The 16,573-nt window shown below is 32.1% G+C and overlaps 1 protein-coding gene across 16 annotated transcripts in view; it reads right to left on the bottom strand.

Annotated features, from left to right (window-relative positions):
• LOC126744403 (glucose transporter type 1) overlaps window positions 1-16,573 on the bottom strand; it is a 107,731-nt gene that overhangs the window by 13,962 nt on the left and 77,196 nt on the right. For 13 of the 16 annotated variants that reach the window (XM_050451809.1, XM_050451834.1, XM_050451826.1 and 10 more), the window contains one exon: window positions 12,569-12,745. In XM_050451809.1, coding sequence (XP_050307766.1) covers window positions 12,655-12,745 — 91 coding nt within the window. In that variant the 3' untranslated portion in view covers window positions 12,569-12,654. Of the gene's footprint in view, window positions 1-5,898; window positions 6,283-12,033; window positions 12,302-12,323; window positions 12,425-12,488; window positions 12,746-16,573 lie in introns of those variants that run through there. The other 3 variants (XM_050451792.1, XM_050451907.1, XM_050451799.1) reach the window with 3 other exon arrangements.

The following is a 16,573-nucleotide window of genomic DNA, read 5'->3' as shown; positions in this document are numbered from 1 at the left end:
ATAGTGTGATTATTAAGTGTCCCCCTCGAAAATAAAATCGACGGGTCCGAGCGTTTTTTAAAAAAGTTAATGGACTGCCCCTAATTGGCTCTGTTTCCGTTGGCCCGGTATATTTTCTCTGGTAGTATGTATAAAAGGTATTAATGTTTTTTTGCGACAGGTTCATTGTTAATAATATTTAAAGAAATATTATGTAAACGAGGACGTTTTTCCTTTTTGGGATTTTGCTTTTGTAGGTCTCCCTGACTGAATTCCTCCACTGCAAGGTAAGCTTCTATTTTTGCGGCGTGCGATTGAAGTAGGTTGGACGTGAATTTTTCTGGATTTTCTTTTGTTGATATTCTTTTCATAAATAAACGATAATATGTTGGATGGAGTTTGTAGTTGAGATAAATTAAAAGCGAATTTTGTAAGTATGTTCGTATTAGCTGGATTAAAGTCATTTTCTTGAACACTACAGATTCTCGAAAATTCTCAACTGTGTACATATAGTATTCTTTATTGCTCGCACTATTAAAATCACTATTTAATTCAGACTAATGGAAGCTGAAATCCCTCAGGCGTGTATCTTTTAGTACCTGCGTCAGATTTCATATCTGAAACGCACTCTATTTCGCTGATTTCGTTTGCACAGGAATTAGTAATATCGTCAACAAAAGATTCGTCTCCTAGGATCCATTTTGCAAAATTTTGGCGATTTTCTTAAGTTAAACACATTGAAATTGTCAATCTAATTCCATATTTCTTTTCCTACAGCACATAGATGTTTACAATATTTATCTCCCCTTTTAAACAAACAGTCACATGTTGCCATATTTGATATATTAATTTCTGTTTCATGCGTTGTCTTTGCAAACATCACACTATACGAAAACTGTTCATAACTGTCTGCATAACCATCGCCACAATGCCTAAGTAACGTAGAATATACAAAGCATTAATCTGCTGTTAGGAAAAACCTCTGTTAATGCATTTCTCTCGGCGCTACTGTCATCATATAATTGTGCGGTAATTGACTAGTGTGCAAAATAACAGCATAGGTAAAGCAACAACTTTATTACCAACGAATTTAAAAGTCACACAAGTATTAGTCTGATCACACGATCCACTTGTTCGATAAATAGCATTTCATCAGTTAATCCCGCCTTATAAACTCTTAATAAATATTAAAGTTAGGTATAGGACATGATATACAAAATATACTTAAAATTCTATGCACAATTCAAAAATTGAATAAAAAATGGGTGTTTCCATTTAAAAAATTAAACTTGATAGTCGTTGCTTATTTTTGGTTCACCCTGTATACATGAATTCATCATCAAAAAAACTGCGACAAAAAATAAAAATTGACGTGTCCGAGCGTTTTTTTTTCGAACACACCCCTGAATTTTAAATGAATTTGTTCCAACTTGCGCGTCCTCACTGTATAATAAATATTATTTAGTAGTATTTATATAATAATATACTTTTAGTATTATTTATATAATAATGATTTTTATAATATTGTAAATGTAATTGTGAATTGGGAATTTTGCGTGACTTGTAATTACACGTTCTAAGTAAGCTGCAAATTATTTAAATAAACCGCCTTTTTTCAATTGTCAAAGTTTTGGTTTACTAATTTAACAAGGGATCGCTGCAGTCGAACACGCTGGCTCAAAATCGTTAATTTTTATTAAATGTGGGTATTTCTAAACTAAATAAATTTTAAAATGAAATAAAATTCTATTTAAATATATCTCATCACTTGTCAGTTAACGCATCAACTTTTGTAATTCTGCAAATTACTTCAAATTTAAATATCAGGCAATAGATCAAGCTTAAATTTCCCGCCACACGCCACACAAGATGGTTGCCCCCGTCTTTGTCAACATCGTCAATAAAGCTGTCAACAGAATTTCTGTCTGTTCATTAGGCAACACGCATTTATCTACATTTGTGTTCTGTGGTCATACCTGTATATTCCGTGTAAGCAAACATGTTGGAATCAATTGTGAAAAAAAACCGTTATGCTCATCAATAATTATTATAAGTTTTAGAAAATGTATCAATTTATCATGAATTGATGGTTCACAAACTTTACGAAAATATCAAGTGTACTACACTAAAACACGCAAAAAAAATCAACGTATCTACTTTGTAATAAGAGCAGATCACTTTTTACTAGTATCACTGTCAACACTACAAGAAACGAAGTAATCACAGAATTTCTTGGAATTATAATTGACCAATACCTACTTAAAATGGAGTGATTATATTTATTATCTTTGTGGTAAATTCCGAAACCTAATACAAAAATTTTACCTTCTTCGAGAAATACTGGGCAAAAAAATTGTGTTTGCTTGTGTATAAATCTTTCGTGGAGTCCCTCCTTTCTTATTGCATAATAGTATGGGGTGAAAGTTACAAGTCTACTCTTCAACCGTTAAAAGTTGTCCAAAATTACATTCTTAAAGTAATTTATAAGAAAAATAGACTTTACTCAACTGAGCTACTATACAACTCTAATATTAGCGATATAAATCATCTTTATATAGAAAAGGAAGTTATAAGATCTTCATTATATAATAAAGATAACACAAACATTTTTCATGGGGTACCTATGCCAAGTTTGCTGATTCACCACCCACATTTTTTAAGGCTACCTTAAAACTAGCAACAAAATTTCTGTGGTCAGCAGCATCCCTATTATCATTAATTAATCATTAGTATCTTGATTATCGTCATCTTGTCCGGTATCTTTGGGGGGTAAAGGTAGTTCTACGTTTATTTCAGCTTCAGAAATTAAATTTTTTCCCATTAGAGATAAATTGTGTAGTACACAGCAGGCCCGAATATTATCAATTTTGCTTAATTTGATATGGCACAGTTGTCGCCATTTTTGCTTCAGCAAGCCTAAACAAGTCTCAATAACATATCGATTTGTTAATAGCATTAAATTAAAGTTTTTCTCTATGGCTGTAAAGTTTCCTCTATCTTTATATGGAGTTAAAAGATTTCTTAAACAGAGATAGCCACTGTCTCCCAGGAGCGCGTTCACAGTCGCCACCCATGGGTTAAAAGTTCACCCGGTTAAATTTTACATGTCACGCCCGCATAAATTTCGCCCCGACAATTTCTGTTTCACCTCTATGAACGATATGGTCATGCGCAGTGCAATCTTATAATTGTTTGTTTATTTTTTTAAATGTGGTTATATTTTTCTTGTGCAAGAGTCGTGTGTGATTGTCGACTAAAATGAATCCTAATGCTATAAATTTTTTTCAAAACATTAGTCTACAAAGAAAATATATATAAGCATACCTACATATTTATATTTTATAACATATGTACATAATTATATTATTCTAAGGGCCGGTATTATAAACATGTGTTAAAGTTATTTAATAAATAACCAACTTTAGAAACAACACTTAAAATGTCAAAACTAATTTAAAAATTAGAAGTTGGGATTGAAGTAATGTCCACAGTACACAAAAGAAAAAAAAATCTCGTTTGTGAACTGTGGTAATGTCATTCTTGAGTTATTTATCAAATAATTTTAACACATAAGTATTTATAAGATAAAACTGGCCCTAACATACATTTGATGAATTTAAATCATTCATAACAATTGGTTCATCATCCAATTTAGAGCTCTTCATGTGATTGTTGCCTTGATTGCGGCTGACGTGGTTGAATGGTACCAAAGACTTCTACTACCAGATTTTTTGGAAAATACAGGAGAGATTTGTCTAAAAAATATGCAGGATATAGAAAAATATCAAGAGGAAAAGATAAATTAAGTGACTGCTGTTGTAGTTTGGAATTATTTACATATTTCAATTAGGATTAAGTATAATAGTTATAGCTATAAAAAACATAAGAAGGAATAGGTTATTAAATAATATAGGTAGGTATTACATGTAGCTTTATATAATTATGTAGTATTGAATATTATGTATTATAGAACCTACCTGAAATTCTGCAAATTAAAACTAATTGACCATCTTCACTTATAATGGGATCCTGATTTTCATCCACGACTAGATTGTGGGTGTGACTTGAAATGACAGACATTATTTTTACTCAAATTAATTTTTTAAAATTTTTCTTTATTTATTTGTATTCATTTTTTTTTTCAAAACAATTTTCTGGGGTTATGACATTTCTAAATATTCAAATAAAACCTATATTTACGTCTGCGCGGGCCAGTCGGACAACTTTTAACTATGTAGAAGACCGGGTTAAAAAGTTGCTCTGTCCGCCTTCCTGCGACGAAATTTACCCTCAAATGTGAACGAGTTGAAATATTACCATAAACGCTTTACCCAGTCTGCCGAGTGCGTCCAGAGAACGCCCGACATCCATTGTGAACGCGCCCCAGTAAATAAAAATCTTGACACCTCTCTACCAATTCCGCACACCGAAGAATTTTTAAAAACCCCAATATCCAACAAAAATATCCCTTATCAATAAATCAAGATCAAAAACCACTTGCATCTGAAAATAATTTTAAAAGGAAGAGTGAACAAAATAGTTGTTTAGGTGAAAAAATAGAATCTCCAGACTTAATATTCCAAAATTATTTTTATTAATCAAAAAATGCTAGAGGTTTAAGTGATAAAACTATAAATAGGTATTTCTTATTTAACTGAGCTGGATGGAGTAAAAATTCTTTCTATTTAAATATGAGTCTGGATCATTCTTAGGCTTATCAATCTTTATATGAGTACCATCAATAGCCCCAATGGCCCCTGGGAATCCATTTTCTCTGATATGTTGTTCAATAGTAGTCTTTTCAAGATCAGATGGCCATATGGTGACATTCTACTTAGGAAATGTATCATCCTTTTAAGAACGTAAAAAGGCAGCTAATTATGATGTCAAATCTCTCTCCAACATCTCTAAATGAAGAAGCTTCATGACCTGCAAACCACAAAAAAGTTTATGTTTGTTCATAGGCTTATAGCTTGCCATTTCCACCAGTTTGTGACTTAAAAAACTCACTTTTTTCAAATCTATGGCTAATATCTTGAGCCACTTGTCTGCTTACTCGAAAATGCTAAACAAATTCCTGGTTATTGTACAGTGGTACAGTAATTTGGAACAGGATATCTACTAGTTTATCATCACTCGATGCATTAGAATCAAATCGATGATTTGAATCCGAACTTGAAGAGTCTGATGACATTCTGGATTCTCTTGAAATCCGTAATAATAAAAATTATTATATATTTATATACCCAATATATAATGTAAAATTACACTGAATTTTATTAAATTTTTTATATACCAACCTTTAGATATTTAATAAATACAGTAGTAAATTAACTCTAAAACCAGCCCTAATACTTTAAAAGCAGCAAAATTAAGATTTCAATTATCCCACAATGAAACGTGATCAAACCACAAGATCAAACTCTAAGTCCGATATACATTTCTTATTGATTATCTAAATGACAAACAAAAATAGAGTTTTTTTTATAATTTGCGCATGTCCAAACCAAAATCCCTAGAAAATTCTACGGACTACTTTCAGTGGTTTGAAACCAATTTTATTTCCAAACTGAACTTTATTGTCGCTACAACAGCTGACAGGCAGTCAGAATCCCGGATTAATTTTGCTAGAATGCGTACTTTAGTCTGCGCAGATTCTGGACCGTTTGTGTATTGGTCAAACTTCTGCTAGAACAAACCTATTGAATTCTCTATATCTTGTCGTCCTTTTATTATTATTATTATTGCATCAAATGGCTTTGAGAGCGGATTGTTAGTATATATGTAGTGTAGTTTTTGGCTACTTAAATTATTCATTTAAAGAACTAAGAAGTTTAGTGCCCATTTTATACTTTTATAAGAATTTATGTAACGAAATTTTTGGATTATAAATAAATGAAAAAATGAACATGTACAAACCTCCATCAAGGCCTCTTCGCCCTCAGTGTCGCCGCCGCCTCCTCCTTCTCCTCCGTTGATTATGGGGTCGTTTTAAACTGTGACGCAGGTAATTCGCGCATGCCTTGCTCCTCTCCACGATCATCTCGACGAGATGATCCTCGATGGCGAACTGAATTGGGGCGGGCATCAGGGGCAGGGGAGCGGACGGCAGCAACAATAAACTGCTAAACGTCATGGTGGTGCCGGTGGTGGTCATGGAGCTGCTGCTGCTGGTGGCGTTCATCAGGGAATCCCCCCATTGATGTCAGACGGCGCTGTTCGGGAATCCTCGGGGCGGGGGCAGCGGGGGCGGCTGCGAGGACACCGTTGTGTCGCCCGCGCGCGACGATCGTTCCGAACCAGCTAAACCGTTAATATCGTTTTTAAAACATGCCGTTTATTATCTTTAAAGACATTGACACTAATTAGGCAATAGTGCTTTTTTTTTTAATGGTGATTTAGCAACATTGTACAGCTTTGTTTCACTAAGTCTGGATCGCGGCTATATCTCAATCGGCGATTTACCGAATAGTGAACAAGTTTCTACTCACCTCTACAGGGTGTTCGAAAAATAGACGGAGATATTTCAATGTGATTCCTTGTAAAAAAATATGAGAAAAAGTTTGTATAAATATGGGTCCGGAAATGCACAGTTTTCAAGATACAGGTTAATAATTTTTTTTTTAAAATATTAATTTTTTATTAATATTAAAAAAAGTATTTACTCGATTCTTTTGAAATTTGGCAGTATTACTTGTTGTATTAAGAGGCTAATTCAGCCTTAATTAGATTAAAATTATAAAGTCCAGTGCCGTCCCGGGGGACATCTTAGCAAATATTATTGGCAAAGATATGTACGCCACTGCCTTTTTTCCAACTTTAATATTTGCTGTTTGATTAAGCATTTAAAAATACAACTTTTTTGTTTCTTGTATTTTTTTTGTATCTCACTTCTTTTTTGACGAAAAAAATAGATACCATTTTATTGCATGCCACTGGACAAAATTGGTTTATAATTTTTAGTAAACAAATTACAGGTGCCTTGGAAAACAAAAAATCATTTCTGCATGGAGGTTCGACATTGACAACCGTCAATTCTCCTAGAAAATAATTATTCACCTAATTTTCTTGGTGAAATTTCTCCAAAAAGTTTTCATCTCGGTTTTTGTGATGAAAATTACAGTTTTGGGGAAATGAAAGACATGCATGTAATGTATGCACGTGCTTACAGTAATTGTTATGCAGCGAGATGCCTGTATGCAGAAGCGTTTCCCCAACGGCAACTTCCGGATAGTAACACCTTTGAAAACGTAGACCGTAGATTGCGGGAAAGAGGGAAATTTTCTTATTTATTTTTCGTGATGTTTTTGACAATAAAGTTACTTAGGAAGTTTTGCCGTTCCCACCAATAATAGAGGCCGGCCGAGGTCCATAAGAACGCCTGAGTTTAAGAAGGCAGTTTTACGTGCCGTGGAAGAAAATCCTGCTATAAGGACTATAGCAGCTCGATTCATTCCAACAGCACTGTGTGGCAGGTTCTCTCCGAAAAACTTTTGTATCCGTATCATGTTCAACGTGTGCAGGCATTACTACCAAGAGATTTTCTGCCCCGTTTGCAGTTTTGCCAATGGTATTACGAAAAAGTTAATAACAACATAAATTTTAATAAAACCGTACTTTTTACGGACGAAGCTTGATTTTGGCGTGATGGTATTGTTAATTTTCATAATACTTATGTATAGAGTGACGAAAATCCCCATGTTTACGTACAATGTCGCCACCAAGAGCAATTCTCTTTAAATGTGTGGATGGGTGTTGTTGGTGACAATTTAATTGGGCCTTTCTTTTTACCCTCAATTGAATTGAATCTGGAATCTTACTTATTTAGAATTACTTATATAGAATTTCTTATATAGAATTTCTTCAACAAGAATTGCCCGTATTGCTGAAAGAAGTTCCTCTAAATGCACGATGGAGCTCTTAACACCTTTGGGGAAAATTGGGTTGAAAGAGGTGGACCAATTCAATGGCCACCTCGTTCCCCTGACTTAAATCCAATAGATTTTGGGAACACCTTAAACGTCTGGTTTATGCTAGTCCCATACAAACAATAGAAGAGTTAAGAAATAAAATTGTAAATGCTTGCGAAGAAGTGAGAAATAGACCTCGAATTTTAGCTCGAGTGCGTCGTTCAATAATTCGTTGAGTCAGAAGGTGTACAGAAATGAATTGTAGTTCTTGTTGCAATATAAAGCTCCTAAAAATGTTTTTGATTTTTTGTTTTCCAAGGTACCTGTGATTTTTTTACCAAAAATTAATAAACCGTGTTTTGTCCAGTGGCATGCAATAAAACGGTCTTATCTTAACAAAATTGATTTGTTCTCATATTTCGCACAAAAAAATCATTCAGTGTGTTGCCTGTCAGCTGTGATTAGTTAGTTTTCATTTAGGTGTGCTGACACGTGTGATAGAGGAGCATTTCTAAAAAAGCAGTGAATTATATTGTTGTAGAGGAACTGACAAATAACCAGTAAAAACTTTGAATCGACTACAGCCATCGTTCACATTGCATTGCATAAGTAGTTATTGCTATAAACTTATTTTGTGAGAATGGCACGTGCAAATGTAAACAATAAAAGTGAGAAATGGATTCTGAGAAGACAAAGCTACTGTGTTAAATCTGTGGAGAGCAAAAGATACATATCGCCTGGGGTTTTAACAGGCACAATATGTTTAATACTTGAGATTAGATTCTTAAGCCTGGAAACTGAAGCCTGTTTTCAGGCCAGTATTTTATTTTTTACAAATAGTTATTAAATTTTTTAGATGACGAGGTAAAATCACACTTTCGATTTTATAGAAAATTTCTTAATTAGAAATAACTTTATGTAAAACAATAACACTAAAATCAGGCAAGAAATGTATTTAATCTAAAAAGGGGTGAAGTTTATAAATTGAAGTGTTCTGATAGATATTTAGTTTGATTTAATTACTCTTAATCGTTAATACGTGTATTATTTGAATACAAAACAGAACTAAAATAAATTGAAATCCTATTTAAAGAAACAAGTTATTTCTTTTTTATACGAAAAGGCGTCCAAATCCAAAACCAGCAATATGCTCTTCCAGTTACCAATAATTGACCTTGTACTCAGGAGTAAGGTTTCTGGTAATAAATGGACATTTTATCTCGACTATGCCTTTTTCTCCAATAAACCATCTGCTTCTTGTAACATCTCTGATGCAATGATGCTAAATGCTTGTATAGCAATTACAAAAAACAGTTTATAATATCATATTTAATGAAGTCGATATTCATGTTGATAGAACTAGTAAATAAATGAATCGCAACCGCGCCCCGATTCCATTGTCGATGCCGCCGACAAAGGGATTCATTACCAGTGACGTCGTCAAAAGATATTTACATGATAGATATTTATTAATAATAGAGTATGCTTTAAATAAAAGTAATATTACCATTTATGAACTATTTATGTGTTTCTGTAACGTACTTCATTATAGTAAAGGTACCTACCTAGTAAGAAGCTATAATAAGATGTAAATTAAATATTTAATAGATTTCTTAATAATTCTTTTTTTAAGATACAAATTTTTAACATTTTGCATAATTTTATTGTAAGCAAATATCAGTTTTATATCACATCAGATAATATATACAGGGTGCTGACATCTTCAAAGGGGCAGTATTGCTATATAGGAAACTAATTTATCTAATACATTAATAGTTAAGTATTTTCAAAAAAATATTTAGATTTAAAAATATATTCTTACGTAGTTCAAACACACATTCACATTTAGGTTTTTATTTAGATATATTTCTAAGAACCCCTATTCTACGTTTATGAAAACGGTTCCTCCATGATGTGATGTTATGAAAGTATCGATATTTACTGGTGAAAAGATCGGCTTTATTTGCCTTTTTTCCATGCTGCGGTACAAACGGCACAAGTTTTTACCATTACAATATCTTTTAATGTTGTAAGAACAGACTACAAGGCGATATAATTTTGTTGATAGTTTTTCCTAATGTACCTATGAATTGCCCGTTTCTCATTCTATCTACCCCAATGAATGCTGTCTGAATCCAATATTACCGGATAGAGAAGTTGCTCGAAAGGTTCTTTCCTATAATGATAAATTTTATGAAAATTCTGGCGTTCTAGCTACTACAAATCCGACTTATATTGTTCAACAATTTTATAATTAACATCTTTTCTGATTGATGCTATTGTCAGTTTGCCTTTACACCGTTAAATAAATTATGATCTTTTTTACGGCTCTTAACCCAAACACAAATTGAATGTTGAAGTCTAGTTTAGTTTACCATTTTGTATTAACGTTCAACTTTGGTGACAATTTTGTGGTCAATATTTCTAGACTGATCTATCGCCACTATCCTTTTGCTTGCAGAATCCCTCTGAAGTGAAGTTGACAGTAGTATTTTTTTCATGTGCATAACTGATAATTGAGTACATTATTTTATCTCTATTTTTAATTTTAAAGTTTTCTTTCCTGTAAGAAATAAAAAAACACTAATAAATATTTTGCTCTAAATATATCTGATAATATGGTTTGTTGTGATATAATATGATTTGTCGAGAGTAATAGATGATATAAGATTTTATGGATTTTTTCTTACTGGCCAGAACATTGATGCGGAAAATGCATCAAATTGTACACACGAATCTCTGGCATATCTCGTTTTAGTACATTCCATAATATGTAGGTTAATTTAAATTTAAATCTTTTATATGCAAAAAAAAATTAAAATAATATAAATTCATAAGTATGTATTTCATTTTTCACCCGCTGAATCCAAATGGACCATCCTTTTTTTCCTAAAAAAATCACTTTTCAAAAAAAAAAGATATTTGCTATAAATGGCATATTTGGCGCATACATTCCTCTTAAGCAGCAACGTAAAAGAAGATTTCCAAATAAATTCCCAATAATAATTCTCGAGAATTGATTATAGTATATTGCAGTTAATTTAATCTTGTTAAAGATTTAAAATTTTTTATTATATTAATAGTTATGTCAATTTGTTGGATAATTCTTGAGATTGTAACTTTTCTAGGTTTGTTTTGTGTTTTTTTTAAACTATAATTTTCATTGTTTTGTAATTGTTTCCTGTTATTGGGCAAGTTGCCTGATGGAAATAAAGGCTTAATATTATTATTATTTTTAAGCACACTATTTTTGGATTAAAAAAATTTGGGCAAAGCGTACTAAGCGTCAAAAATTGTTATTTCGGTAAGAACTCAAAAAGTAAAAAAGATATCCGACTGCGGTTTTCAGGTTATTTCTAGTAAATTTAATCTACTTTTCGATTCTGCCATCAAAATTATATCTTGCCATTTAAATTTTGTGGAGAAATCAAAGTAACTCTTTTAATTCAAATGACACTTTTAGACCAATTTTAGAACAAATTTTCGCGTAGTATTGAATGCATTATTTAAAAGTACTTACATTTCACTTATAAATAAGCCCAAACTGAACAAAATCCTTATAATTCTTTTGAAAGTTAGAGCCATTTAAACAATGACATTTGCACTACCTTCACTTACTTTATGAAGGTCGGTACGCCAATGAGGTTTCTAATTATGTTAAAAAAAAGTACCTTAAGCTGACATTTTTCAGAGAGAATTAAGATTAAATTATTATCCATGTAATTAGGGCCCCTATTGGCCAAATTTCGAACTTAACAATCATTTTTGCTTAGCCACTTTAATAACGTCAACAAAAATTGCCAGTTCCCGAGATATAGCCGCGATCCACGCTTAGTAAAACACCCTTTATATTATTGGGTTTTTTCAATATGTATGGAATATCCCTGTTGTGCCATAACGTCCAATTCCCTTCAAACAGACATTGAAGGGGCGACACTGCGTGCAGTCATTTATGAATATTTCAGGCGTGGTTGCCGTAGTGAATGTAATTTTTGAAAATCTAAAGAATTTTATGGGTACTTAAGCTGACAAAAAAGAAAACCAACTTTTTATGATTGTGTGTTGTGTGTAAAAGCCATTTTTGTGCAAAAAAACGGGTGCTTTTACTAAAGAAATTTTTGTTTCCATACTTATACTTTTGTACCTGACATTGAACCGTAGTAAGTGTGGCTTCGGAGTAGCGCGGAACGCAGTAAACTGTCGTCTAGTGGGTTTGACGATACCAGTGCTTGGATCGGATCTGTTTTGTGGTGTATTTTTTTGTCATTTTTCCGATTAAATTTTGCGTGAAAAGTGTTTGAAAGTCCCGTGAAGTTTAGTGAATTATTCTCGGTTTTGGGAATAGACTTATAACAGAGGATAGGGATTTTCAAGAATGTTATCATATCATCTATCTTCGGTTATAAGCTTTTGGTGTTATAACTGAAAACTTACAAGATTCTTGTTGATGACATTTTTCTTCCGAAATAACGAGCCCGGCTTGTTCGGTCACGGGCAGATGCTGCTCAAGGGCATTCACACAGTTCAACATACTCCTAAAAATGTTTTATTAAGATTATAAGTAAATTATTGCTAATGTAAAACACTTTAGATGCTTACCATTCACATACACCATGCTCATTATTTTATCCTACTGGCATAAAAATAAATGCAAGAAAAAAGCATAAAATAACACAAAACTATTTATATGTATGTATATTGATATCACATAAAAGCCATAAAATTCAATACAAACTAGTTTGTATATGTCAGGATTTAATTAGATTTACAAGTTGGTGTCTGCCGTGTTAACTGATGACGAATCATCAGGCGAATTATGTTCTGTGGTATTTTTTTGTGCCGGTGACTCTACGGTGCTGCAAATAAAACATATTTTTCAAAAACACAAAATTCGGACTTACATGCATATAAATATTTTAAAATGTCTTAATATACAGCATTTATTGTCTTTTAAAGATAGGAGTATCTTGGTAACACTGTCGTTAGATGTAAGTAATAAAAGAAGTTCAACGCCTTCTTTTTTTACGCTTTAAAAGTCAAACTGACATCTTAACTGGATCGTGATAATTAAGTCAATATTTCATAAATGTTTTTAAGGTTGAGCCTGAATCCACATTGATACGTAATTATTGATCCTTTGGCACCACATGATTGCTAGCAGCCAATAAGTGACCCAAAAGATTTCACGCACCTACGTGAAGGAAAAAATCCGGATTAGTGTTCTGTTGGCTAATTCGACCTTCAATCCGTATTTTTGGTCCGTTGTGCTATTTGTTTTCTATTGTTATTTTTAAATTTTTACCAATTTTTTTTTACCAGTTGTTATTTTGTACCATTCTCTTTAATAGTACCAAAATTATTTGGAACAGCAATGTTCCTTAGTACATATGGAGGAGAACCAGGGTTTTACCTTCGAGCTTTGCGCCAACGAGGATAATATATTAACTTTAGCTTTTAACTTTAATGGCCTCTACTCATACAGGATCTCAATCCGAGAATCCCTTTACAATCGAGGTATAAAAATAGGTTGAAGCAATTGTGGGAGGTCAAAACTATAAACACCAAAAACTCGAGTAAAAATATAACGAGATTTTACGGATACGCTCGTCTCTAGTGGATGGGATAAAATCACGGATAGGCTTGACAGCCTCACGTATCCGTAATTACTTACAAATGTGGATTTAGGCTCATAGTGCAACAAATGTTGTTTTGTAAAATTACGTTTTTTTTTTTTAAACATCCCGAACTAGACTTTAAAATGATCAAGGGTCGTAGTGTAACAAACGTTTTTTTGTAAGTTTTTTTTATAGGAACCCCGTCATAAAACGTTATAGTTTAAAAAATAAAATTTAAAAAAAAAAACGTTCGTTGCTCTATGCATATTAAATTTTAAATTCAATTACTTTCGATTTGAAGCAGTTTTGTAATTGGCACTTAACTTTAATATTTTTAACTTCTGTATATTACTATTATTCGATTATTTCTAATAATGGAGAAGTAAAAAATATTAGACATTAATAATAATAATTATAATAATATCTTTATTTCAAATCACATAACAATTATAAACACTTTACATGAAATGAAATAATGTCAGCAAAAACATGCATTAGGATTAAGCACAATAGTCTCTTAAAGAGTAGGGTTCCAGCTTTACTAACAAATCCTTAATTGCAGCCTTAAATTTTCCAACTGATACAATTATTCTTTTCATGTGTTCTGGTAGGGAGTTAAATAGTTTTATACATGCATAATATGGAGATTTTTCTGTTAGTGAAAGTTTATGAACTGGATACCTAAAGTTTAATGTCCTTGTGTTATATTTATGCTCCGTTTTTGATTGGAAAAGATGTTTGTTTTTGAAAAGAAACATTAAACATTCAAATATATATAAGGCGTATACGGTCATAATACCCAAATCTCTAAAGACTGACCTACAACTATGAAGAAAACCCATTTTTTTATAATTCTTATCAACCTTTTTTGAACAATAAAAACATTTTGTAACACGCTATCTTTTCCCCAAAAAATTATACTATATTTAACAATAGACTCAACGTTAGCGAAGTACAGAATTCTTAAGGATTTTTTATTCATTTATTTTCCAACTATTCTAATACCATAACAAATAGAATTTAACTTTTTTATTAGCTGGTTTATATGGTACGACCAGTTAAGGTGTTCATTGATATATAAACCTAACATCTTGGCATGTTCGTTTACATTTAAATCATTATTGCCAAATTCCATTTGCAAAGGCTTTTGTATGTTACATTGTTTTGTTCAATTAATAAATATTATGAATAATACCGGACCAAGTATGCTGCCTTGTGCAATTCCTATATATATCATTAAATACACATTTAGAATAACCTGTTTTCCCATCCTTTGATATTTTTACTATTTGTTTTCTGTTATAATGTAACCACTCTATTACATTTCTCCTTATGCCACATTTCTCTAATTTTTTTATTAACAGGTCCCTATTCAAACAATTGTACGCTTTGGTAAGATCTAAGAGCATTCCAAGAGCAACTTCACCATTTCCCAAATGTTCTACAATGTTTTTAATGAATGCAAATATAGCAACATTAAGATAGTAAATAATTTATATTTATATCGAGATTACAAAGGTAATGTTAACTAACTGTTTATAGAAAATATAATTCAAACAAAAAAGTATACGTTACTACTACAACCGCACCTAACTCTCCATACCGGTTGAAGAACGATTAATGTATGTGCACATAAGTACGGTATTTTATTTAATCATTACATAGGAAGGAATTTTTACTAGTATAACCTTGTGAAATAGTATCAAAGAATAAAGCTTGTGCCATGTTAAGCTAGTCGCATGTTAAGCTTTATTTTAGTTTACAAGAAACTGGCTGAAACTTTCTTATGCCGTAGATGTACAAGATGTAGATGTACCTCAGGCAAAAATTTAATGGACGCTGTATTTTTTGTGTGTCAGAAAAGTCCAAACAAGGTGAGCAGACTACATGGAAAAAATTAAAATGACTTAACTAAAGAATCAGTCAGTTTTACTTCTTGTATAACATGCCTATGAGGATATAATAACTGAAAGGCGGAATATATGCCGTTTGTGAACAATAGTGACATAGGAGGCCATTCAGTGGGGCCTATCCAGTATAAAGCTTAATAAATATGCTAACCTAGCCTTCCAATCCATCTATTACCAAATTGGTGTGTTCATCAGCACAAATGTGAGCTTGAGCACCCTTCAACTGATGCCTTACAAATTCGGGAAGCGCAGAAAATTCTCTCTTAAGAAATTTAGAAAAACTTTTCCTGTTAAACGGTTTTCAAAAAGGATGGAACAATAACAAAATCAGGTAATATTAATGTTCCATCATTGCTGAAAATTATTGATAAAAACTCGATGGAGATTCACAAGATCATTTCTGTGGAACGTACATTTATTAGTGAAGGGCACACATTTAAAAAAAATCTGCTGTTTTATTTTGTGTCTTGTTGTAGCTGTGCATGATAGGGATCATACTTGTTTTTCTTGGGATATTTTCTCACGGATGATTTCGATATTTATAAGTTCTTACTTATTCGTTCTCTACAAACTAAATTTCAGTGTTGCAACAATCGACATGGTGATTACCAATTGGTTTTCTTCATTTAAAACTGTTTTCGTTCTAGTTTGCTTTTGTACAGGATGTCGATTATTAGGAAATTTTTCCTAAGAAACTCTTGAAGCAAAAAAACACTTTTCAAGACATTCACTGATAACGTAAATAATTTACTCATTATCGCTGAGAGTAATTCATTTTGACACAAATCTACTTAACACGACTGATAAGTAAAAAAAAAATCTTATTTTTAAATGAGATAGCATCAGGGGTTAATATTATTTGCCTCTAACTATTATTATTATTTTATTATGGTTATTACAACTATTGACTTTTTTTCTTCTTACTAAAAAGTGTTCGAAATAGAATTGAACACAGATCTGATTCCATAAAATATCTATTAATTGTTTTCTATCGTAATGCCTATGAAAAGTATGTGTACCCTGTGTCAACCAAACTAATTTTAAAAAGTGGTCCCTCTAACTCAATTAACATTCCCACTATTAAAGGTTTTTTACGTTTCACGGTTTAGCCGCAATCGAGCACCGCGATATTAAATGGACACCTTGTATATACTAAAAA

The sequence above is a fragment of the Anthonomus grandis genome, chromosome 1, assembly GCF_022605725.1.
Source record: "Anthonomus grandis grandis chromosome 1, icAntGran1.3, whole genome shotgun sequence".
In the NCBI taxonomy this organism is placed as follows: Eukaryota; Metazoa; Arthropoda; class Insecta; order Coleoptera; family Curculionidae; genus Anthonomus; species Anthonomus grandis.
This window is presented reverse-complemented; position numbering and strand designations above follow the sequence as displayed.